Source organism: Juglans microcarpa x Juglans regia, chromosome 5D, assembly GCF_004785595.1.
Source record: "Juglans microcarpa x Juglans regia isolate MS1-56 chromosome 5D, Jm3101_v1.0, whole genome shotgun sequence".
Classification (NCBI taxonomy): Eukaryota; Viridiplantae; Streptophyta; class Magnoliopsida; order Fagales; family Juglandaceae; genus Juglans; species Juglans microcarpa x Juglans regia.
Window position 1 is genome coordinate 28,770,223 of NC_054602.1, and position 25,942 is coordinate 28,796,164.

The 25,942-nt window shown below is 36.7% G+C and overlaps 2 protein-coding genes across 2 annotated transcripts; one reads left to right on the forward strand and one right to left on the reverse strand.

The window, feature by feature from the left end:
- Positions 1 to 3,645: 3,645 nt before the first annotated feature.
- On the forward strand, positions 3,646 to 5,495 carry LOC121265869 (uncharacterized mitochondrial protein AtMg00810-like). Its single transcript, XM_041169539.1, has 3 exons — positions 3,646 to 3,802; positions 3,886 to 4,615; positions 5,318 to 5,495. Exons 1-3 carry the CDS (start codon positions 3,646 to 3,648, stop codon positions 5,493 to 5,495), a joined length of 1,065 nt encoding a protein of 354 aa, XP_041025473.1.
- Positions 5,496 to 16,767: 11,272 nt separating this feature from the next.
- Positions 16,768 to 25,318, reverse strand: LOC121264426 (E3 ubiquitin-protein ligase UPL4). The gene is given in 19 exon segments (XM_041167585.1): positions 16,768 to 17,185; positions 17,297 to 17,380; positions 17,466 to 17,594; positions 17,688 to 17,756; positions 17,835 to 17,915; positions 18,244 to 18,348; positions 18,446 to 18,676; positions 18,789 to 20,024; positions 20,284 to 20,331; positions 20,575 to 21,649; positions 21,744 to 21,865; positions 21,945 to 21,997; positions 22,000 to 22,096; positions 22,764 to 22,925; positions 23,020 to 23,178; positions 23,295 to 23,411; positions 23,520 to 23,630; positions 23,754 to 24,448; positions 25,054 to 25,318. Coding segments are annotated over 18 exon segments (4,587 nt in total). The 5' UTR covers positions 24,396 to 24,448; positions 25,054 to 25,318; the 3' UTR covers positions 16,768 to 17,119.
- Between the last annotated feature and the right edge of the window lie 624 nt (positions 25,319 to 25,942).

Genomic DNA, 25,942 nt, shown 5'->3' on the forward strand with positions numbered 1-25,942 from the left:
TTTCGGTTTTGCAGGACTATGCAGGTTTTAACATGTTTTTTGGTACAAGTTCTTTTTGCTAGGCTGTTTTTATAGGATGATTTATTTTGATTTGTTTAGAATTAATTGATTCGTGTAGAGATGAATCCTGTTTTGGCCTATTTAATATTGTATAAAATAGTCGCATCCCTTGCATTATGATAGAGCGTCCTCGAGTGAGAGGCTTCTTAAGATCTAGTAGAACCTTAACTCGCAAACATCTCCCCCATCCCACATCATCCTTATCTACCTCAACATCCTCCACCTCCACCAACGTGCCACCCAATTGTTCTCCACACTCCTTATTCATACCAAACAGAGGCAGATTTTGGAATTGGACCCAAAATGCTGCATGATCAAACTTCAGCTCAGATATAGGAGTAATGCCATCGAAGGTGATCAATACCAATAAATGGTTGTCGAAAGACGAAGATTTTCCACTCTCAACTTTTTGTTTATCTGCATGGTTTGTGAAGATAAACACAAACAAATTACTGCCTACATCCTTCACCAAAGCTAGTTTGCTAAGGCGCCAGATTTTTGCCATAGTTGCCTCCACAATGTTCTTTCCTACCATGCGGTCACTCCATAGTTTACCTATCAGGCTTCTGCTACTTTTGCATTGAGCACTTGGTGCAGAGGCACCATCAATATTAATGACTGTATCTTCCTCCTCATTTAGCCGTAGGTTCCCCCACATGGATTGCATCTCGTCCATGGGATGGACTTGTAGCACCCCGGTCCCACACAAGTCGAAGAGTTACTTCCTATCACTTAAACTCACATTTCAATAATACAATAATAAACCCCAAACTCCAAATATCATATAGAAATTTCGATTCAAACTAATTTCCTCAATATAACCCAAAATGCCAAGTCATCATAACACAATAAAATTTCTTAATAAAAAAAGGCCAATACTTATAAAAAATTTCCATGCTTAATCTACTATACTTAAATCATCTCCCCCAATGCCTCATAATCTTGATCCTCAGCTGAACATCAAAATATCTAAAAAATATTGTAGAGATAAGGGGTGAGTTATCAACAACTCAATAAGCAGAGAACTTATATTAGCATATAAACATGAGCATTTATAAAGTTCGGTATGCAGAACAAAACATTTACTTTCAGAATGCAGAAACAACATATTTACTTTCAGAATGTATAAACAAAACTTGTTAGAAAATATCATAGCGAAACTTTCGGAAAAACTTTTTTATTCAAAAATCCTTCGGCATAACATAAACTGAGACATCATTTTCATATTATATCGAAGCATTTCATTGAGACAAATATCATGTTTAACCCCCGTAGTAGGGTTATAAACTACCATTATACCCTTGGCTGGGCCGTATACCATGTTTCACCCTCGTGGTAGGGTTATAAACTACTACTATACCCGTGGCTAGGTCCTATATCATGTTTCACTCTCATGGTAGGGTTATAAACCATCATTATACCTATGGCTGGGTTGTATACCATGTTTTACGCTCGTGGTAGGGTTATAAACCACCATTATACCCATGACAGAGCCTTAACAGAAACAGAACAAAACAACATTAGAACCAAATCATATTCAGATACAGAATCAGAAATTCATGACAAGGTTTTCAGATGCCACATCATATCAAAACCAAAAACTGAATAGCTTCAGATTATTTCACATGTTTGAAATAAACAGAATCAAAACATCTTCATTTATTCACAACAAAAACTTTTAGATTTTCATATTCGCTCTTTTTGCATAGTTCAGAAACAAAATATACAAAATAGCTCATGTTTACACCAGTCATGACATAAAATACTTTCTCTTATATATAATTTATGCATATGCAGAACAAACATTTGAGGTCGATTTTAGATTTCTTTGAAAAACATGCTTATTTTCAAAGTCAACCTCATTTAATTTCTTTTATGTAAAACTAATATATGAACCCCACTTACCTAGACTTCTTATCTTTCTGAATTTCTCCACAACCTTATTCCCATCGCAGGCCTCGACTCATCCAAATTACAGTTCATAATACATGTGTTATTTTATTCTCCTCTCACAATTGTGTATTTCAGGATCCATGATCGATGAGGCTGATTGGAGCGGGTGATTTCTGCAATGGGCTTTACATGTACCGGCCTGAATCCTCTCTCACTTTAGCTACCCCATCTACTGACAATAAAATCTTATGGCATCAACGTCTAGGCTATCATTCCCTTCTCATTATTCTCAGTCTTTTTAATTCTCTTTGCACTCTCTCTAATTGTGATGTTTGTGCTCGATCTAAGTACACCAGACTACCTTTTTCCATTAATGAAAATAAAAATGTTTCCCATTTTAATCGCATTTTTTGTGATATTTGGGGTGGCTATCATACTTCTTCTCTTAGTGAGGCCCACTATTTTCTCATCATTGTTGATGATTTTTCACACACTACTTGGATTTACCTAATGTGTTTTAAATCTGAAGCTTTTACTCATTTAAAACATTTTTTCCCTTTGTTCAAAATCAATTCAACACTACTGTTAAAATTATCCGTACTGATAATGGATAATAATTTCTTTCTCATCAATTTCAAACTTATCTTCAAAATTATGGCATCATTCATGAACGAACTTGTGTTGAAGCTCCACAACAAAATGGTATTGCAGAGCGTAAACACAGGCACCTTGTAAATGTTGATCGTAGTCTTCGTTTCCAAACACATATTCCCTTAAAATTTTAGGGAGATTGAGTTATTACCGCTGTATATCTCATCAACCGTACCCCCAGTCGCATACTCTAGAATAAGTCACCTTTTGAAATTCTTTTCAATAAAACACCCAAATATGATCATCTTCTCGTATTCGGGTGCCTTTGATATGCACAACCTCTTAGTGCTCACCGCGACAAATTTTCCCCCTATACCACTAAATGTATTTTTCTTGGCTATCCCAGCACTCATAAAGCTTACAAACTCTACAATCTCGATGCTCACTCTATTTTTTATTCTTGTGATGTCACTTTCTATGAAGACACTTCCCTTTCCAAAATATTCCTACTCTCTCTCCTCCCCATCCTGTCGTTCCACTGCTTGTCCCTGAAACTCCATCTCCAGAACCTCACCTCGACTCATCTGACCTTTTTCTCTCCTCACCTCCATCTTCTTCACCTGAGCCTTCTCCCCCTCCCATCTCTCATCCTCGTTGCACCATCACTCGACCCGCCTATCTTCACGACTACGTTAGCCCTACACTCCACATGGAGCCCACGACACCTTCACATGCTACACAGGCCTCAGGTATTGCTCATCCTCTGTCTGCTTTTCTTTCATATTCTCATTTTTCCTCATCACATCGTACCTTTTTAATTGCCCTAACCACCTTTGTTGACGCCACTTGTTATTCTGATGCTATTTGCCACCTTTATTGGCGTAAAGCAATGTCTGTTGAAATTCGTGCTTTGGAGGATAATTCTACTTGGACGTTTTAGTCACTTCCCCCCAGTAAGAAATCCATTGGTTGTAAATGGGTGTTCAAAACTAAGCTCAAGGCCGATGACTCCATTGAAAGGTTCAAAGTTTGGTTGTTGCCAAGGATTACACTCAGATTGAAGGTCTTGACTATCATGAGACTTTTGTCCCAGTTGCCAAAATGACCACTGTTTGTTGCTTATTGGCAGTCTTTGCCGCCAAACATTGGGTCATTCATCAACTCGATATCAACATTGCCTTTTTACACGGCGACCTTGATGAAGAAGTCTACATGACACCACCTCCTGGATATTGCAAAAAGGAAGAGACTCGTGTCTGTAGGCTCAGAAAATCCCTCTATGGTCTCAAACAAGCCTCCAGAAACTAGTTTTTTAAACTAACTTATGTGCTTCTTGATGAGGTTTCCATCAGTCTCAGGCCGATTATTCTTTATTTACTCTTGTCAACTCTACCAGCATTACCCTTGTTCTTGTTTATGTTGATGATATACTGGTTGCTCGTAACAATATCTCTCAGATCGAGTTTTTCAAAGGACTCCTCTCCACCCATTTCAAAACCAAAGACCTTGGTTCTTTGAAATATTTTATCGGCCTTGAAGTTTCTTGCTCTCCCAAAGGCATCTACCTCAACCAGTGCAAACATGCTCTTGATATTCTTTCCGACAGTGGACAACTCAGTACCCACACTTCTCATTTTCCTATGGAACAACACTTGAAACTCAACATTGAAGATGGTAATCTCCTCCCTGATCCCTGCCCTTACAGATGCTTAGTCGGCCGACTCATCTATTTGACTATCACCCGACCTGACATCGTCTATGTAGTCAATATTCTTAGTCAATTCATGCATGCTCCTCGGGTTGCTCACATGACCACTGCTACTCGTGTTCTCCACTACATCAAAAGCAACCCCGGTCAAGGCATCTTCTTCTCTAGTAGTATGCATATCACGGCATACACTAATGCTGATTGGGCCAGCTGTCCCATCACCTGTCGTTCTACTACCAGATACTTCATTCAATTAGAGACTAGTCCAATCTCATGGCGTACAAAGAAACAGACTACAATAGCAAGATCTTCCGCTGAAGCAGAATATCGAGCCATGGCCGTCACCACCTGTGAACTCACTTGGTTAAAACAACTTCTCACTGACCTTGGCATTCCTCATCTCGAGCCTTTCACCTTACATCCGCTCCCTACATTACACACAATTTTGTGTTCCATGAACACACCAAACACATCGAGATTGACTGTCACATCGTTCGTGATAAAATTCTCTTGGGCCTCTTTACAGCCACTCACACTTCTTCCAATGAACAAGTTGCAGATATTTTCACAAAAGCCTTAGGACGGGACCTTTTTCATCATTTTGCACACAAGTTGGGTATTTATAGATCTCCATGCACCAACTTGAGGGGGAGTATTGACCGACATTTTCCCAGCAAACAAGTCTCCACAAAATCAGCAAACAACCTCCACAAAATCAGCCAGCAAACCATAACCTTAAATCAAGGATTTTTTGTCTAAATTAATATACTTTACTTTTACACATGTACCCACACTTAGTGAGCCACGCATCTATATATATGTAATGGACGCTACAATAAAATCATATTTGCATTCTCGCCACTTCAGAAAAATTGCATCTACTAATATGATTTTGATGTAATGTCCATTACATATATATAGATGTGTGGCTCACTAAGTGTGGGTACATGTGTAAAAGTAAAGTATATTAATTTAGACAAAAAATCCTTGATTTAAGGTTATGATTTGCTGGCTGATTTTGTGGAGACTTGTTTGCTGAGAAATTTTCAATCAATACTTTCCTAGGACTGGGGATGCTAGCCTTAAAAAGCCACCTGTAGAAGTGGCGATACAGCTATTTCTGCCATTTCCTAGTTTTGTGAAGAGAATATCAGACGTGTTAAAGGATGATGAAGTCAAGTCTTTCGAGTTGGTCGATAGCGGCCTTAAGCATAAACTAGAGTGCCATGACCCAGCAAAATAGAAGGAACAACTGCTGGGCTAGCATAAATGAAAAAGCTCCTTGCTCCAAAATATTCACTAACAAACAAATATAATGATTTTCTTTTGCTACATCATACTTGCATTTGTGCATATTTTTATTCACCCCATCTCCATTTCTCGCTTTGTTTTTCTTTACATGTGCCTGGCTATGGTCCTTTCCAAAGTAAATAAGACTAATCAAGTGTAAATATGCCAAGTTTATGTTTAATCTTGAAGTGTTAAATGTTGGGTTTGTGGAGAGTGGTTTGTTGGTGTGTTGGCCTGATTTGATGACCTGAGCCGACAATGATGCGTTATGATTTTTTGGCAGATTTTCAAAGAGGCTTGGACCATGGAACGCAGGTTTGGGCCGATAGGCGACAAGTAGCTTAAGCAAAGCTCAGGTAAAGAGTTTGCTTGAATGAGTGTCAGACAGAGAGTTCGCTCAAGGCACATTTGACACTTCGTTTGAGCGAATAATGCAAAAAAGTGAAAATTAGTATTTCTATTGTATGACACTATAAATATATACTTAATGAATAGTATATACATTCTAAGTGTTTTGAACAGTTAGATTTCGTCCTAAAATGTATTTTGTGAATCTTTAGTACAATAAAATATTCTGCAACTCTATAAATATAGGCACGTTACCAAACTAGGTAATTTTGTGTAGAGTGATTTATTTACTTTGTGTTTAGTTTTGCATGGCATCATCCTACGCCAATGGATGTCGTACAACAAATCAAAACAAAGATGATCCACTTAACCTAATTAATGCATGGACTATGCGTTCATGGAGTACGTAATGGTAATCTACATAATAATACAGAGGGAAAATAGAAATAGAGCGGTGCTACTCTACCGCATCACTCCATTTGACCGTTAGGTCTTTTTGATCTTTTTTTTTCTTTTCATATTTTTTAATATATTTAAATATTTTTTAAAAATAAAACAAATATACCAATACATTAAAAATAACTTTCTAAAAAAAAGAGTAGTTCTATATACAACTGTGAAGTACGTAAACGTAATCGCTTTCAAAAAGAGTGAGATCCACTATTAAAAAATTAATTTTTTCATATGGATCCTGTGTTTTATTTACTTTTTTCAAATCGATTACGCGGTGATTGCACAATTCACAATTGTAAATATCTTTTCTCAAAAAAAAATTAAATACACAAGTTGTCAAAATGAATGGATAAAATGAGAGGCCAAACTATATTTTCCATAGAAATATAGTTGAATAAAGGAACATATGCAAATACATTGTACAAAAAGGAAAAAAAAAAACAGAGAGAGAAATCAATAAGACAAAGGAAAATATTTACACGCAATATTTTTTTACAATACTTTACATAACTATGTTTTAAATAAGGGATATTTTTGTAAAATATCTTATAAAATTAACATCATTTCACAAAAATATTCTCATTTTATAACATTATTGTATAATGTATTATATAATGTGTTGTATGTATATCATTATTCTAAGACAAATAAAAAACCTAAAACTATGCTGCCATAGGTAGATACCTAGGAAGAAAATATGCTGAAGTTATCGATAAAAGAGCAATGCTACACAACCTTCCTAACCTCTACACATCACATTTTTTTAAATTTTTAAATTTTTAAATTTTTTTTTAAATTTGAGTTTATTCTTTTTAAACTAATTCAATTCTTCTATTCATTATTTATATATTAAATATTTGATAAAAGAAAAAAATAATAAAAATTAAAAAATAATATGGTGTATAGAAATTGTATAAATAATAAAAAATTGTGTAAATTTTTTCTCAATAAAGTAGCTGTCTAAGAGCTTTTGCGGTCAGGGATGCGCCAACCACTATGCTTTCAGAATCAGCTTGGAGGCAAGTAGGCAACGTTTTGGCTGCCCTCAAATAAATTAGCTTGGAAATCAACGCCAGTTTCTGCTTTTGAAAGGAACTGGAAATGCCAACAAAACTACAGAAGGATACCTTAAATCCAACATTTTTTCCCACGACTAAAACAGCATTAGCATTGATTTACCGGAGTCTTTCAAAATTTAATCATTTATTTTTCATAAATCTAAAACTTCGTGTCATAATCTCATATTAAATTAGTTAAAGTAATAATATTTAATAATAATATTTTTAATTTTTTTTATATTTTACAATTATACTAATTATATATTAATTTATAATAATATTTTTTTATCCACATATTTCAAAATTGAACACAAAAATAATAATGAAAAAACATTTGAGAAAAGTGAAAACCACGAAAACTGATTGACAACTAAAACAATTGAGGTAGTTTTTATAATAAAATATTATTTTAAAGATGAACAGTATATCTTCAAATTATTATAGCTCATAGTTCAAATTTTTACTTTTTGATGAAGTCAATATAGATTATTTTATCTATATTTTTTCAAATTTTGAAGATGCATGGTGCTCTTATCCAAAAATTTCAAATTACTATTTCCTAGTTTGAATAGAAGAATGATCTCAATTCATCTTATTTAATCATTATAATCTTTTTTAAATTTTTATAAAAAATATAATAAACAATTCAACTTTTTCAAATATCAAAATAATAATAATATTAAAAAATAATATTTTAACAATATTTTATTCAACTTTTAACTTTTATCTCAATTTACCTCATCTCAACTTACTATTCACACGGTATCTTAATTTTTTTTAATAATTAAAAATGTTTAAAAAATAGGAAACAGAAAACAAAAGAAAAAACTATTTGCATTAGCGTTCATATTTGAGATGCACATTTTCTAGCATTGTCCATATGTGTGTCCTGATTTCCCAATCCACACATGCCGAGGCTACAAACTCCAAATGCCGCTATTCAATCCTCCGCTTTAAGCAAACAATGCTCTTATCTTTCTCGTGTCTTCTTCCAATCCTACCACTTGCGTATGATCATACACAGGAGGGCTCCAGTTCTGCGCGCGATAGATCATTGCATCCATGCACGGGCTCTGGTTGGTTGTAAATTAATTAGAATATTGATCGTTTCCGTGTTGATTTCTTGGAGGCGCGCGCTTTCTAGTTAGTCTGTTGTGACATCAAGAAATGATAAAAGGGAAAATAGCTAAAGAGATGAATAGTATCATTCTTGGGCCAATAGATGAAACATTAGTAATTAACAAGAGTGTGAACATACACACTACCATGTTAAATATGTATGTCGTCCTGTTTTCACTCCTTGTTTTAGATACCAATTGCAGTCTATAATGTCATTTATATACCAAAAAAATCAACCCATACAGGGAGAGGGAGGGTCTATCTAGTGTCCTGATCCCCTTGGTTGCTGCAATATAATAGACGATAAATATGGGATGAAAGAGTGATTGAATGAATCTAATCCGTTCAGATTCCATAGATCCAGTCGTCCTTTATCACCATCTTCTCATAGAACATGCTGGCTGTTGTACAGTCTACTTCCAAGTTCCAAGCATCTAAATTCTGAGTCTCTCCAAAAGCTTCCACCACCCTTCACTACTATATTCCCTCTCTAATGGACCAACCCTTGATTGCTAAATCACCACAGCCTTTTTCCACCACCCTCATCAGCCTTATCCACATCCATAAGTCTAAGGGGAAAAAGTAGGTAAAACTAAAGAAAGTCTTTTGTGACTAGATGTGTAAAGGGTTCGTTTTGGTCCAATTTTGGGGCCGAACCGGTATATACCGATTTTACATTTTCAAGAACCGATACTATACCGATTACTCTCCTAAACCGGTACTTTCTGTTTTACTGGTTCCAATCCAATTTTTTTATTTTTTATTTTTATTTTTAAAATAAATCTTGTATTCATTTTTTCAATTGTTCACATTACATACTTTTTCCTTTACAATCAAAGTGTATAAAATCTCAAGAACTTCTTCATCCAATACTTCTCCCCATCCATTTGCAAAGCCATCTTAGCCATTTGGTGTGCCACCTCGTTGCCTTCCCTGTGACTAAAGCACAAAGACCACCTTCTGCAAGCATGCCACAAAGTCTTTATATCCTCCGTAATCTGTCCTCTCCATGACACATCTTCTTCATCAGACTTCACAGCTTCAATGAGTTCCTTGGCATCCCCTTCAAATATCACATCTTCTAGTCCTAGCTCCGAGCACCACACCATTGCTCTCCATAATGCTATACCTTCTGCCATATAGGGGTAAATTACAGAATTTTTAGCAGCACACATAGATGCTATAACATCACCATTACTGTCTCTTATCACAACATCCATCCCCATTTTTTGTTTTTCCTCATCTAAGGCCCCATCAAAGTTGGCTTTATACACTGACCCTTCTAGTTTCTTCTAAAATATATTGTCTTTCTACAATTGCTGGTCTCTTGCTTATCCCCTTCATTTGATTGACTTCATGATACTCTTCAAGCCTAGCAATTGGTAACTGTACAGTTCTACAAGGACTTGTAAACCTATTTTGAAAAACAAAATTATTTCTTCTATACCATATGCCTTTCATTATAACCACAACTACCTCTAGTGTTTCTTTTTGTAATCTGCAACTCAGCTCTAACCAAAGCTGCACAAAATCCCTCCCTCTCAATTCTGATTCGATATCTGGGCTTTCTTCTGTTGGAGTGAATCCCGAATCCCTTGCTTGGTCTGTTGGTCGATCAGAAGGCGCAGAAATAGCTAGAACTGAATGCGGAAAGTATGGAAAAACATCTCATAATATATTTAACCAGAAAATAGATTATGCTCCTGCGGAAGTATCTACTCGTTACGGAATCTTAGGTGTCAAAGTGTGGATTTCATATAGTAAAAAAATAAAGGGACGTGCTATATTCTAAATGTTAGAAATATAGTCAATCTCGTCAAGGCAGATGTAGTAGTTCTGCAAGGAATACTTGTAAATAGAGTCACATTCCTCTTCTCCCCGTATCCCTTTCCTCGTTCTCTTCGCCCTTCTTTATTAGGGGCGAGATAGCCAGACTTCTTCCTCTTTCTTAGAAGTTAACTATCAACTATGTCTTTATTAATATTCGATCGCTTAGTCCTTCCTTGCTCTTTTCTGGGCTTGCTCCTTCTGGCTCCTGATCTCTCTTTCCTGGTTCTGGATTCTCTTCCACGGGTTGGGCTGGACTGGAAGGCAGGAGATCCAAGAATGACTGATTAGCTCGAAGAAGTAGGAAAGAGTTCATCTTTGCATACTGACCCGTAACACTATTCAATTAGTTCATTGAGATTAAGATTCACTTTTCAATACCAGTTCAGCGGAAAATAGATGGCATGGGGGAATGGAATACGGGAAGGCGGGAATGACATAGGGAATGGGAGACTTCGAATGGAAAGAACTCAACCGATTTGATCAGAGACCACTTATTGACAGGACTACTTATTTCTCCCCACACATCCCTAGCTGCTAGGCAGTTCCACAATGCATGCATACCATCTTCTTCCTCCATTTTGCATATAGGGCATAATGGATCTTCAACTATTTTCCTCTGCCATAGATTTACCCTTGTAGGTAGTATATTATTTGCAGCCTTCCAAACAAAATGTATAGCTGCCCCAGGCACATCCAACCTCCATAACTTCTTCTACATGTCCTCTCCCTCCTTGTCATTTAAGGGATCACTTTCTCCAACCCCCCCTTCTTTGCTACACCATGTGACATGCACTCCCTATAGAATACATCCCATTTTTTTGCTAGACCCCAGATAAGCTTGTCTTTAGATCCTACACGATTGATAGGAATGGTACTTATTACCTCTGCTTCCTTTTCATTAAAAATCTCAGCAATTAAATCCACACTCCAGCTCCCATCTTGCTAATTAATAAGGTCACAAACCCTAGAATCAACATGCAGCACCCTCACTAGTGATTGAACACAGTGAGTATTAGAAGTAGGCAGCCACCTCTGACTCAAAATGCTTATGGACTTGCCATTCCCCACTCTCCACACTAATCCTTCCTTCACCACCTCCATGGTTGATCTAACACTTCTCCATATTAGAAATGAAGACTTTCTTATGGGAGGATCCAATAACTGAATATGCTTGTAGTATTTCTCTTTGTAAACTTTTGCCACAAGTGATTGTGGCTCCTTGAGCAATCTCCACCCTTGATTCCCTAACATTGCACTATTAAAGCAACTCAGGTCCCAAGCACATACCTCCCTTTACCTTAGCCAGCCCCATCCAACTCCATTTCTTCCAGTGTATTCATTTCTCTTTCTGCCATTGACTCCACCAGAATCTGGATATCAAACTTTCAATCTCATTACACAGCTTCTTTGGCAGTTGGAAAACATTCATTGAGTATGTTGGTATCGCTTGGAACACTGCCTTTATCAACACTTCCTTTATAGCCTTTGACAGAAAATTGTTCTTCCAATTCTGCAACTTCATCCACACCCTTTCTTTTATGCTTCGAAAAGCATTGTATCTAGCTTTGCCCACCACTGCTAGCAGCCCCAAATACCTATCATAATTGTCACATACCACTGCCCCAACTTCTCTATAAATTCTCCTTCTTACTTCCCTTTTAGTATTAAAGTTGAAGAAGATAGAAGTCTTCTGTTTATTAAGGACCTGCTCCGATGCACACTCATAAACTTGTAGTATTGAGTAGATACTTCTCCACTCTTCCTTCTTGGCTCTGCTAAACAGTACACTATCGTCAACAATAAGTAGGTGGTTCACTCTCAATTTTAGGGCCTGACACAATTCTCCCCCATTCAGAAATTCCAAAACTACATTACAAGTTTCTTTTTCAACTACATCCCAATGGTTTTGGTAAAATCTAGCCCCAAAACCATCAGGACCTGGTGACTTAAAGGGTGACATTTGTTTAAATGTCACCACCGCTTCCTCCTTTGTAAAAACACCCTCTAACCTTCTTCTCATCCCCTTTTTTATCCTCCCTTCAATAGACTCAATCCCCTTCTCAATCTCCAAGGCAGTAGGGTTTGAGTAAGAGAAAATCTCTTTAAAATAACCCCATAATGCTCCCTCTATCTCTAGCTCCTCATTAGCCAGCCTACCATGTGAATCCAATACAGATTTGATGATGTTCTTCTTCCTTCTCTGATTTGCACATACATGGAAGAACTTTGTATTTTTGTCACCATTTTTCAACCAATGTTTCTTTACTCTTTGTTTCCATCTCATATCTTCTTTCTCCAACAAAAAGCCTAGTTCCCCTTTTAGTCTTTTTATATCCCTCATATTTTCAGGCCCTTCCTCTTCCTCTAGCTCCCTCAGCTTTTCAGATTTTTCCTTAATTGCCCCTTCTTTTACCACGTTTAAATCCTTACTCCATCTCCTTAATGACACGTTGCAGCTAGATAGTCTCTGTTGCGTCTTCCTCAAATGCTCGATATTCTCTTTCTTTTTTCCCCACTCATCTTTTACTATCTTGCCACGCTCCCCCTCCATGCCCCAACTCATCTCATACTTGAAGTTCCTTTTCTTATAGTTCCTTTCCCCTTTCTCTTTTGCTGATAGAAAGAGTGGCTTGTGGTTTGAAACCCAAGTGCTCAATACCTCCACCCCCACCTCCTGACAACTGCCTATCCACACATGATTTGCAACCACCTGATCGAACTAAGGTCAGTCAAGCCTGTCTTCTCTAGAACCCTTATGAATGACTCCATCTGACCCTCAGTTCTTATCCTTCCACCCACTTTTTCATCCTGTATCACTATCTCATTAAAGTCACCTACTGCACACCACCCCTTACCAGCAGGTGGTTTCTGTGCCTTCAGTAAATCTCAAGATAAACTTCTTTTACTTGTCCTGGATTACCATAAAAATCTGTCAGCACCCACTTATCCCCCCTACATCCCCTTCACCCACACATTAATATGCCAGTATGAGTAATTCAACAACTCCACTTCACCATCATTTTTCCATATTAGCATCAGGCCCCCCACTCATTCCCCTAGGTCCCACTACTACACAATCCACCATTCCCATTTTCCTCTTTATACTTTCTGCCTTACAAGCTTTAAGTTTTGTCTCCATCAAGAAGACAACGTCGGGCTTCTTTTCATTTGCTAAAAAACAAAGGGACTGAACGGTTCAGGGGTTTCCAAGCCTCCGATAATTCCAACCAAGTATTTTCATGGCTCCTGGCAGGGCTGCTTAACAGCCTCCACCACTTCATTGTCTATTTCACCAACCTGCTCTCCACACACCAATTTATGCTTCTTTAATTCTACAACTTCATCAATATTTCCCCCCAGCTCTTTTTCTTAATACCAACTAGCTAGAAAGTTCAGTAGGCTTACCTCTTTCTCTGGCACGCCTCTTCCATTTGCCAACTTTCTTTGAGTTCTACACCAGTGAAGAGGCATCCTCCATGTCACCATTTCTCACCTCTACCACTCCACAATCCTGGTTACCCAGAGGCTTCAGACCCACACTAGTGCCCAATTTAGTCCAAGATCCACTAAGGAACTCCTCCCCAACTCGTTCATTGGTTCATGTAGTGCCTCTCCTTCCTCCCCCATTGATTTCGTATTCGAATATGCAACTACCAGAGAACAATTATCCTTCACCACCTCATCATCATCTCTGCTTCTCATCCCCTTCTCCCTTTCCAACCCACCATCAGCCTCCCCATCCCTGCTAAACACTCCCTCATTTGCTGATTTGTTCTTACAGTTCATCGCCACCTCCTCTCTAGCCCTCCTTGAACCATAGTTGACAATTTTTTTTTTAGTAAAACTCTCACCTCTCAACTAAGCCCCGAATTGAGTTATCACTCCCTCCCTAGTCTTTCTCTGATCAGGACCTGCATTACACCCAACCTCCCCATGTAAGATCCAGCCACATCGGAAACACATCCGTGGAAGCTTCTCATATTTGAAGCTAGCACAGATTCTGTTCCCATTTAACTTAATTATGCGCCCCCTAGCAATAACTTTATGCAGAGGGATCTCGATTCTTACTCGCAAAAACTGGCCCCAACCAACCCCATCATTAGGAACCTCCACTTCCATCACCTTCCCCAGGGAATTTCCAATTTGAAATTTTGAACAGCACGATCCCTCGTCATGAAAGACATCGAGAGATTGTAGATCTATGCCCAGAAAACCTCTGTCTTAAGGCACCATTGACTTGGTTGAGACATACCATCAAACACTTGCAGGTTAAAGAGATGGTTGTCAAACAACCATGGGCACCCATCCTATACTCTTAACTTATCCGCATGAGTTCCAAACGTAATGATAAATGTGTTGTTTCCTACCTCCTGAAACTCAGCCAGGGTACTAATTCTCCAAATCTTGGTCATCGTGGCTGTTAGCACCTCCCTTCCGATCACCCTCTCCATATAGATTCTCCCAATTAAGCTTCTATACCCCTTCTCCCTAGCCACCTCGCTAGAACCATCATCCAACTCAATCCCAGCCAGTTCCTCCTCCGTCAACCGTAGGTTTCCACACAACTCTTTCAACCTACTGAAGAAATGAGGTCTACGTTTTATGTTATGAAATGTTGGTGACAGATATATAAGGTTTTTCGATTTTAATCAAGTCCCAATTTGCAATAAAAAAATCTGTTATAAAAAAACTGCTATAAAAAAAATGTTGTATAAAAATATATGTAGTAGAAAAAAAGCTGATGTAAAAAACCTGGTATAAAAAATCTGTTGTATAAAAAAGAATCTAATGTATAAAAAATCTGTTATAAAAAAAACTGCTATAAAAACAGAAAATGAAAATCTGCAATAAAAAAAATATGCTATAACTATATTATAACTCTTATAATATATTAATATATACTAGTACTATATATTATACTATTATTGTGTTACTACTACGTATACTAATACTATATGTTATACATTATGGAATATAATAATACATTGATACTAATATTGTATACTATACTTTTTTTATGGGTACTGTTTTATATACTAATAGTGATATTAATACTATATATAGTTATAGTGATTAGTATAACTATATTAGTATAAGTTATAGTGATTTAGTATTAACTATATTAGACTATTAGTATTAGTATAAATATTAGTATTAGTTATAGTTATTAGTATAACTATTATTTACATAATCCCTCCGGTTTTAGTCAGTGAAGACAGGAGCTTCCTTTTGTTCCACGCCAATCAGCTCCCCTTCAACAATCAGCAACATCACTACCAGCCATCCATTCTTTTTGTCTAACACCACCAGCACCTACTCTAATAATTACATTTTCCACACAACTCTTCTAGCACGTCCACCCCTTCCTCCTCCATTTCGCCCTTTACTTGACAGTCCAGACAACCCTTCATGACGGGTCCGGAAACTTCCAAACCACCCCCGTTTTCACGGGAAAGCAACAGAGAGGAGACTCTTCCAACCTACTGAGGGAATGTGGTCTACGTTTTATGTTATGAAATGTTGGTGACAGATATATAAGGTTTTTCGATTTTAATCAAGTTTCAATTTGTCATAAAAAAATCTGTTATAAAAAAACTGCTATAAAAAAATCTGTTGTATAAAAATATCTGTTGTATAAAAAATCTGCTATAAAAACAGAAAATGAAAATCTACTATAAAACAAAAAAAAAAAAAAAATCTGCAATAACTATACCATAACTCTTAATATATTAATATATACTAGTATTGTATATTATACTATTATTGTGTTACTACTACATATAGTGTGTGTGTATATATATATATATATATATATATATATATTATAGTGCCTATAGTGATACTAATACTATATTTGGGTATTGTATTATATAATAATAGTGATATTAATACCATATATAATTATAGTGATTAGTATAACTATATCACTATTATTTCATATATAATTATATATATTATATAAAATGATGTATAATATATAAAATATTATATATAATATTAAAAATTAATTAAAAAATACATATATACTAACCAATCCAATCCGGTGCCAAAAAACCTAAAACTAAAACCGTACTAGTTTTGACCAATTTTTAAAATGGAAAAACAGATCCCGAACCGAACCAGTCCAGACCGGTTCTGCGGTTTATTTTTACAACCCTATTTGTGACATAAGGTATCAAACTATAAAAGGACTGTACTAATTATTTGGTACCATTTCCCACTTTGTTCTTTTATTTTATTTATTTTTTATCACTCTTCCCACTCTCGTATCTCTCTTTCCAGTAATAGTAATATTATCTTGTTTAAAATATAAAAATAAATAAATAAGCTAATTCAATGATCCTCCCTAAATAGTCTGCTTTCCCCATGCTACTAGAACGATTAACCATTTTTAATTGCAATAGATAGATACATAGATAGATAGAAAGAGCAACTATATAATCATAAACGTCTCTGTACAAAGCTTTGTGCATGAAATCTTGGATGCGCAATTAACCAATCTAACTGAAATCCCCAATCTTTTCTACTGTACAGCTCCACCAAAAGTAAAATCACCGACCTGCATTTACTGATTATTTACATAATCCCTCCAGTTATAGTCAGTGAAGACAGGAGCTTCCTTTTGTTCCACCCCAATCAGCTCCCCTTCAACAATCAGCAACATCACTACCAGCCATCCATTCTTTTTGTCTAACACCACCAGCACCTACTCTAATAATTACATTTTTCACAATTGATGTACCTGTTGGGACAGAGGGAGATTAGAACTCTATGATAGGTGAAATGATCCTTGGCCTTCTGTTATGGCGTATAAGAGCCTCTCCTTCATCCTCTCCTGAAACCAACAATAAAAAAACATAAAATGAAGGGGAAAAAAAACATTTTTCACTGTTTTTGTATAGCAGTTCCAACGGAAATTATGCTAGAAAGCCAAGAGAGAGTTCACTTTTGAAGAGTAAGCAGGGAGCTTAAGATAATTTGCACAAGTCATCACGCTTGGTAAGTCTGTGTCGGCCCAGATGCTAGAATGCTGTATAAACACCCAGACAATCAGATAATAACTAAAGAAGGTGCAAAGATGAATTGGATCAACAAGATGCGTTGCTTGTACTGACTTTTCGGACAACAGTCAACTTTGGATTGAGAGACGCTAAACCACCCGGAGGAAGCCTAGGTGCCCCAGTCACAAACTGCAGAAATGCTCGTCTCTGTCCATGGTCAAACTCTTGTATGATTTCCAGCAACTGCAGAACAAGTGAGTGACTTTCTAGAGTATTGAAGCAAGTAAAATGTTGAATCAATTAACAAATGGATAGATAAAAGATAAAAGAACACACATTGACTATAGGAAGACTGCTAGCTGTATATCCATGATCAAACTTGACGTGATCCAGGAGCTCATTGAACTGGAAATGTACCATAACCTCGTAAATATAATGGGTGCACCAAGTAAATTGTGAACAATGAAGTGATAAGATACATACCACCAACGAATCATGTTCTCCACATAGTAAATGCTCTAGTTCCTCTTCATTAAAAATCTGAAGATGTTCAATAGGGAAAACCTGAAACGCCAAATACAAATACATTTACAAATTGTATCTCATATTGCCCATAGAAAAGGCACAAAAATATTTGAGAATATTATCAGAAGTGATCATAATCAACACAAGTGAAAAGGGAAGGAAGGGGTGATTTGACATTCCTAATGGCTCAAATGGATACGAAAGCAAGAGATTAGCATGAATACATCATTACTGGAGTTAAGCAGAAAACGAAAAGAATATAATTTTTCAAGATGGATCGATTTCATTTCAGGCTATTCAATTGCATCAGAAAACATAAAGAATCAAGTCCTGCCTACTTATCAAAAGAAAGTGTGATAGTACAGACCTGGTTAAACCCAGATTTAAATGCTTCTGCTTGTCTGGAAATTCCAGTATTTATAGTTGTATCAACAATAAGCGAGACATAGTCCTCCAAGTTTCTCATATTAACCTGGTAAAGCAACATGAATAAAGTAAACTAGGATATTGCAATCAATAGAAAGATCACGCAAAAAAAAGAAAGAGCAATCGCATTGAGCACACACTACCATTTTATAATCAGGCCCAGAAGCAAGTACATAACTAGGATACCCAGGAAGAGTAAAATCAAGGCAAAGATCCTCAATTCTGGTATCCCGAAAGCCCGAGTCAAATTCAGCTGGTGAATTTTCTCCATTGACAGATTCCAAAAACTTTTTTCTATTAACAAGAGCTTGAAACTCTAGCAATGTCCTACTGAGCTCGGGATCAAACGACTGGATGTCATACAGAGTAAGTTCCTACAAAAAATAAAATGAAATGAAAATCAACTAAAAAAGGCCAAAGCTTGAATTATAACTATTCAAGCGTACCTACAATTTCAAATTAATAGCACTCAGAGTTGGAAAGTACCCGGCCAAGAATAATTTTGTAGAATGCTTTCGAGAAGTGCAGATCCAACACCCTTCCATCTTGAAGAGACTTTGCAGCCACTTGCCCCAAAAGGACAAACTTTTTTATTACTTCCAAAAACTGGTCATCGGATGTACTCAAAGTAGATGGCCATGGGCGAGGAAAGAGTCCAGAGGGTGACATAAGAATTCCCATATCCTCAGCTTCCAAACTAGTCCCGGAGGCAAACAAACCATACTCTCCCCTCCACATACCTAGGCCAGATTTCTGGAACTCACGACTTACCAGGGTATAGAATTCCAATGTTGGTCCAAGACCAGTACCAACTTCTTGATTATATTCAATTTCAACAGGCATTTTGTAACGGGCATGCAAGTCCATTATTTTGGCAGCAGACTCTAGAATCTGGTCACGGAAAACTAAAAACTTCTTACGGGGCAAGCTGCCACTGCTGGGTCGCCTGTCACTTGTGGCTCCTGAATTACTATGAGACAGTTGATGAGACTGAGCTTGCAGTTGACCAAATGCTGCTAACTGGAAGTACTTACATCTTGCCTCAAAACTAAACAGAAAAGGGCACGAAGCTACTAATTGTTTACACCAAGAAGGCATCCCACCAATAGACACAGACAAAGAGTCCCGCATCTGCTGTTCAAGTTTTTCTGTCAACTTACTGCTTACAAACTCATTCTGTGGCATGGAAGGAACTCCTACCTTCAGACTATCCAAGTTATCAATTCTCCCTTCAGCAAAAGCACCTATTCTTTCACGAGACATCAGATGGAATGCAAACCTGTGCAAGCTTTCCATGCTTTTGAGTAGAAACAGCACATCATAAGTCGAACTAGACCTCTCCAAGTCAGAAGTGAGTTCACAAGCATATATGCTGGAGACAAATGGAGTGTATTGCATATATGCCCCAACTTTATCTGATACAGACAAGTTTTGGCCTGACTGAAGACACTCTTGAGAATTACCTTGTATGGGTTCCAAAACTCTTTTATACGTTAATGTATAAACTTGACTCCATAATTTTGCCCCAGTAATAAATTCATTTTGTTTTATTTGTTTTTGTAGAATTGCTTGGTATAGTGTCAGTGTATGATCCAGCTGTTGCCCTTCAAGGTAAAATACCAGTTTTTGCAAAGCATCTTCATCACTGCAAGATGCAGGATGCTGTACTTCCATATTGACATCTGCCTCCAGAGGAAGTTGCATTTCTTGCTTTGCAAATTCCTGTTATGTACAAAAAATGAATATCTAAGAAAATGATGCTAGGGAAAGTCATGTTTATATAGCCAATACTTATAAAACAAATACTAATATATATATATATATATATATATATATATATATATATATATATAGTCAACACCATGTCGTAAAGCTGAGCCTAATGTTAGCTGTATTGAGACCATAAATTGATGATGAAGGAAAGATCAACTACAAGTAAGAGTTTCATCCGAAGATATCAAGCTAGGATTTGCTGTCTTACATTAAGTGCTTGTTCAAAAGCAGACTGAGACAAGTTGGCATCATTGTCCTGCAGAAAATTATAACTGAGAATAAATAAACCATTAAAGATTCATAAACTCCATGTAAAATCCCTCCCCCTTTAAAAAAAGAACCAAATAAAACAACAGCAAAAACCTTTTTAACTCTGGAAGAATCAATTTAGCTTAAGTAAATTCATAAAACATATGAAAATAGCCAGCACATTCAGAAAATCTGAGGATATACTATTAGGAAACCTAACATTGGGACTTCCATCCAGACTAGTACTTACAGTTGATGGTAACTCATGTGGTAAACTCTCTGTTTTACCCATAGTGCAACTGGCTGATTTAATGTGCTCATTTCTTCTAATGCTAACTTTAGGCCACAGAAATCCTTCAATGCCATCCAAAGAGGAAAAAGGGTCCACTGTCTGAACATCTCCAGAATATTCACCAAGGCATGTCTCCCCCTCTCCTCTCACAAAGCGAACCTTTAGACATGGATGCATTGTGCGGCGTCCAATTGGAACCATTGCATATGAGTATCTTTGCTTGGATCCATGGCTCAAAATAACAGGGAAATTTTCCAAAGAAGACAGTGCACTTTGTAATTTTCGAATCAGCACCAATAGGGGCAAGTCCACAGAGTATGGCTCTGAAGAAGATAAGAATAACCTTGCAAACATCTCAAATCGTTTTTCCACAATAATTAAATGACCATTTACACCCTGAGCCTTTCCCTTTTCTCTTGGGTATTGGCCATTGGATAGGTAACTCAGTAATGATCTCACGACCCCACTTTCAATAAATTCGAAAGTGGAAATGGGTTCCTTCCCATTAAGAGTTTCCATAATTTGATGCACTATACAATAAAACCTCTCTTCATGCTGTGCATGTGCATCATTACCTATTGTTGCATTAACCAAATCACTTAAAGCAGTAGAACAGGTTCTGAGTTTTTGAAGGATATCAGTCACCCCTTGCTCAGACAAATTCGGTGTGAAGTAATTTGTCTTTATATGCTTTGCAAGTTTGTGAACAGAATCATTTTCAAGCTTGCAACTACCAGTTTCTGAAGTTGTCGGAGACTGACCAGTAGCAAAAGCATAACATAGACAGCTCAGAACCTCCTTTGAAGCTGATTTCTGGCTCGAGTCAAATGACAGCTGGACACCAGTGAATTTGGGAAACATTAATTGCGCACAATTTTCTTGTACTGACAATGCATCAATAGCAAAAAGGACACCTTCCTTGATAAATGAACTCAGGAAAATATCAGAAAGCTTTTGCAGGATCATCTCAGCAATATGTAGAGCTACTAAGAGCACATGCTGATCCTTTCGAGTGAACACTCCAGCCAAAAAACTGCTAATTAGAAAAAGAAAAAGAAAAAAAAATCTTCAGTTCAAGAGAAATATTATCAGGATTAATACTGTAAACACAAGAAAGCCTGGTTCACCTTGAAATGTTGGTGTTCTTAAGCAATTCAAGAAGCATGTCAGATTTGCTGAAATAAACTAACTTGTTGATAACAGAAAGGCAGCCATAGCAAACATATAAATTTGCACCAGAATTAACTACCTGTGCAAGGGGTGAAGGCAACATTACAAAGCCATATAAGGAAAAAAATCAATTTACTACTATATACCACAAAACCAACCTGGATCAACAAGGGAAGTATATCCAGTCCGAACTTTTGCAGAAGACTGGGGAATTAACTAAAAAGGATTCCTTATCCAACACCTGTTGATCATCTTGATCTCTAGCTGTAGTAGGTAGAAGCTCATTAAGCAACTTCAGAACTTCATAAACCTGAGAATGAAAAAATAACAATAAAACCACTATTCCGTTTCCTTTGACGAAACACGTGAATCAAATTTCATACATGCTAAATCGGAAAGCAATAACAGAATCTATAACAATGAGAATCCCACACTAAAATTTAAATGCAAAAACCTCTATACTACAGGGCTCATACTTTACCCATAAAAAAAACAATATATGACTCATAATTAAATTTCAGCGTCACATACATAGTTGAAAAAAATTCCATGAACCCAAAACCCAATCTATCATTACAATCTTTGACATAGTTTTTGCAAAAAAAAAAAAAACTATGGTACAAGATATTGTATTGCAAATAATTAAGGGATCCTCCCAATAGCACATTTCCCAATTAACAATATGGCACAAAACTTAACCGCTTATGCATGCAACTTATTAACAGCTAGCACAACCTGTGTTTCTGAGCTGTGTCAGAGTAGGTTCAAAATCTATTGGGTGTTGAAATGCATAACAGTATAAAACTTAAATTTATATTTTCCATTATCACACATTTCCAAAACCCAATGCCAAGTTTTCGGTCAAAATTTGGCCATCCAGCAAATGCTCATAAAACTGATAGTCCAACGATTCCATGAACTTTTTTTTTTTTTTTGCATAAGAAACAAAACAGGGTTGTGTAGACAAAGATGTAAACCTGATCGCAATGTCCATCCACCATATGAGGAGAAGACATTCCATGTGAGAGGTCATAAGTAGATAATATATCCTTCAGTATGCTGCTTATCTTAAGCTCATATAGAGTTCTGATGGCTACAATTGAACCAGAAGAAAGTTTTACAAGTAACCCAATCAAACCCTGACAAACCAAAATGGAAAAGTTGGATCACTCTTGGAAAGCAGTTCCATGTAAAAAGCTGGTTAAGAAGCAAGAGTATGTAAAGTAAACCTACATTATATATAGGGCGGGATATAGTGGTTCGGCAATTCAAGTCTATAAGATGTATGACTTGATCAATCAACCTGTGCTTACAAAGTTCATCCAGTAACTCAGAAGACTGACTTACTCGCTCCACTATTTTAATCAAGCAGATAGCAACATATTCAACAAGCTGCAGATTTGAAATTAAAAATTAATAATAAGTTGGAAGATCAACAAAAGACTTTAAATAATAACTGACAGAAAAATCATTTAAAAGAAAAAACAAAAAACTCACACAATACATGCCTGTCTATCTTCATACTGAAGAAGATTGCACAATATGGGAATAGCTTTCATGAAAGATGAAGGGCATTCAGAGGGAAGCTTCTTACAGACATTCACCACAGTGGAAAGCGCAACTCTCTGAGGCAAGTTAAATAAAAATTAAATACCATGTTGAAAACCTCACACCACCAAAACAATTGCATATACCACCTATTTTCAAATAAAAACTTGTTATAAATGGCTTGCCTGTACACTTGTTGAGAAGAAGTCAATATAATTTAGGACAGCCATAATTGCCCCAGCCTGTAGGCAAGCAAGCGGTTGCTCCCGTGATATCTTCTCCAACGCTTGCAGACACTACAAAAAACAGGATTGATAACCTGTAAGTTCCCATTTAAAAACACTCTTTTCTTCCGAAACAAGGTCATAAATAGGTTAACTTGGAAACAGGCAATCAACCACATATAAATAAGACAGTACCTGTTCAGCAACATCCAAGTACTCAATAGCCAATAATCTTTGACAAAGAGCAGGAACTGCATCATGCCGAATTAGGAAATTCGATGATCGAGGATACACATCGCATATATATGTTATAGCTCTTATAGCCAGTAACATTATATCTGGGTTACTCTCGTGCTTTGCAAGGTTTACAAGAAGCGGAGACAATGAGTCTGACACCATACTTGAAAGTGAATCCTGTGTACAAAATGACAACACTTCACATAACTCAGTAAGTGAAGCCAGTTGTTCGGAAGGGCCAGTTTCTTCACTCAAACTTGATAAAATTCTCTTGAATTTTCCATGATCAGTGGACGATCTCTGCCTCTGATAATCACGATAGTGGCGAAGATTGCTATGTCTTTGCTCCGCATCATCAGAATCACAAGAACCATACGCTGAATCCCTTTCAGGTTCTCCTTCTGATCGGCTTGAGGCTGAAGCGGATGAAGAAGTTTCCATGTCATTGTCGTGGGTTTCATGTGCTGAATTGGGGGAGTTCATATGGGTCTGAACCGATGAATTCGATGAACTTGGTCTGAAATCCAACGAACTGCATGCCCGCTTATCAGCTGGCAATTCATCAACCATTTCAGCACGCTTTTGGCCACGATTACCCATTTATGGATCAATCTCTAAACTTCCAGAATTCAGAAACTCGACAAACACCCACCCTGTATAGTTCAATGCCTTCATCAGATGAAGCATTGATTGTCGCTCCTATAATATTCCGAAACCCCATGAAACCTAATCATCGGAACTATAACCCCCAACAAGAAAAAGGAAGATAAAATAAGTCCAATTCAGAATCACCAAAAGATGATCAATAAAAGCTCACACTGACAAAGTGGAAACTTTATTTTAGGTGAATACTGAGCAGACGGAATTCCCAAAACTAACAATAATCGTCAGAAATTTAAGTTTTATGTTTGTATCTTACACCACCGATTCCGTACCATAAAAGTAACCACCGCCCTGAGAGAATAAAGCAATCAGAGTAATATCAAATAAACAAACAAAACCGACAAAAAATAAACACCTCAGTCTTGTTCCAATATCACGAAAAAACGCTAAAAACAGAATAGCCCCTGACAGAAACAAACACAATCACTTGCAAAGCATTTAAACAATGCGACATACAAAAACACTTGCCAGATAGATACACAGAAACAATTTCACAGGTGGGAAAAAGAGAAGGAGAGGAAAATTAAGATCAGAAAAAAGGGAATGGTACAACTTGTAAGAAAGAAAACGGGAATTCTGATGGATTTTAAGGTACCCAGTTGAAGTTGTGTTCCAATCGGCCTTCAACTCGCTCGAAGACCAAAATATATCGGTACGAGAATCTTAGGGTGATTTCAGGGATAGTGCTTCCTTCGTCTTTGGCCTACTCCTCTGGTTCATGAAAGGCTCTGGGATGGAGACGATGATAAAAAGAAATTGAGAGGACGAAGAAGAAGAAGAAGAAGAAGAGGAGGAAGAAAAAGGAACAGAGCGTCAAGTGTATTAAAAATTAAAATTATTAAAAGGTCGGAGAGAGAGAGAGGATCTTACGGACGATTTTAATTTTAATCAGATTTCTAATACTGGAAGGATAGGTACTGTGTAGGCGCAATGCATTTACGGTTGATGCGGACTCAGGGTGGGACCCGTTAGGCGGGAGTATCGGAGGTGTTTGCGTCTTTGTTCTCACATGATCTGAACCGTCCGATTACGAGTATTTTGTTGGTTGGACCTGGCACCGCCTTATTCTACCCATAAATGTGCCTGCCCTGGGCTAAGCCGAATCTTTTATGCGTAACTAAATAAAATTGAAAAACAAAATTCTATTTATACCATTTTTTTCATAATTTTTTCAACCTCTCTTGATTAGCATTAAATGATTAATCTATATAAGTAGAATATAATAAATAATTTTTAATTATTATATTCTACATCATGAGATAATGAGAAGATAATAATAAAAAGATTTGTGAGTAGCATTACTCTTTTTTCAATTGATATATTTTAATTAGTTATGTGAGTTATTCTCTTATTAAGTCAGTGTATAGAATGCACTATTCTTATTACTTAAATAGTAAGATTTGATTTGTAATATTTAAATTTTAAAATTTCTTTTAAATTAAATTATATCAAGTAAGCATAAGATTAGATAAACTTTACAAACC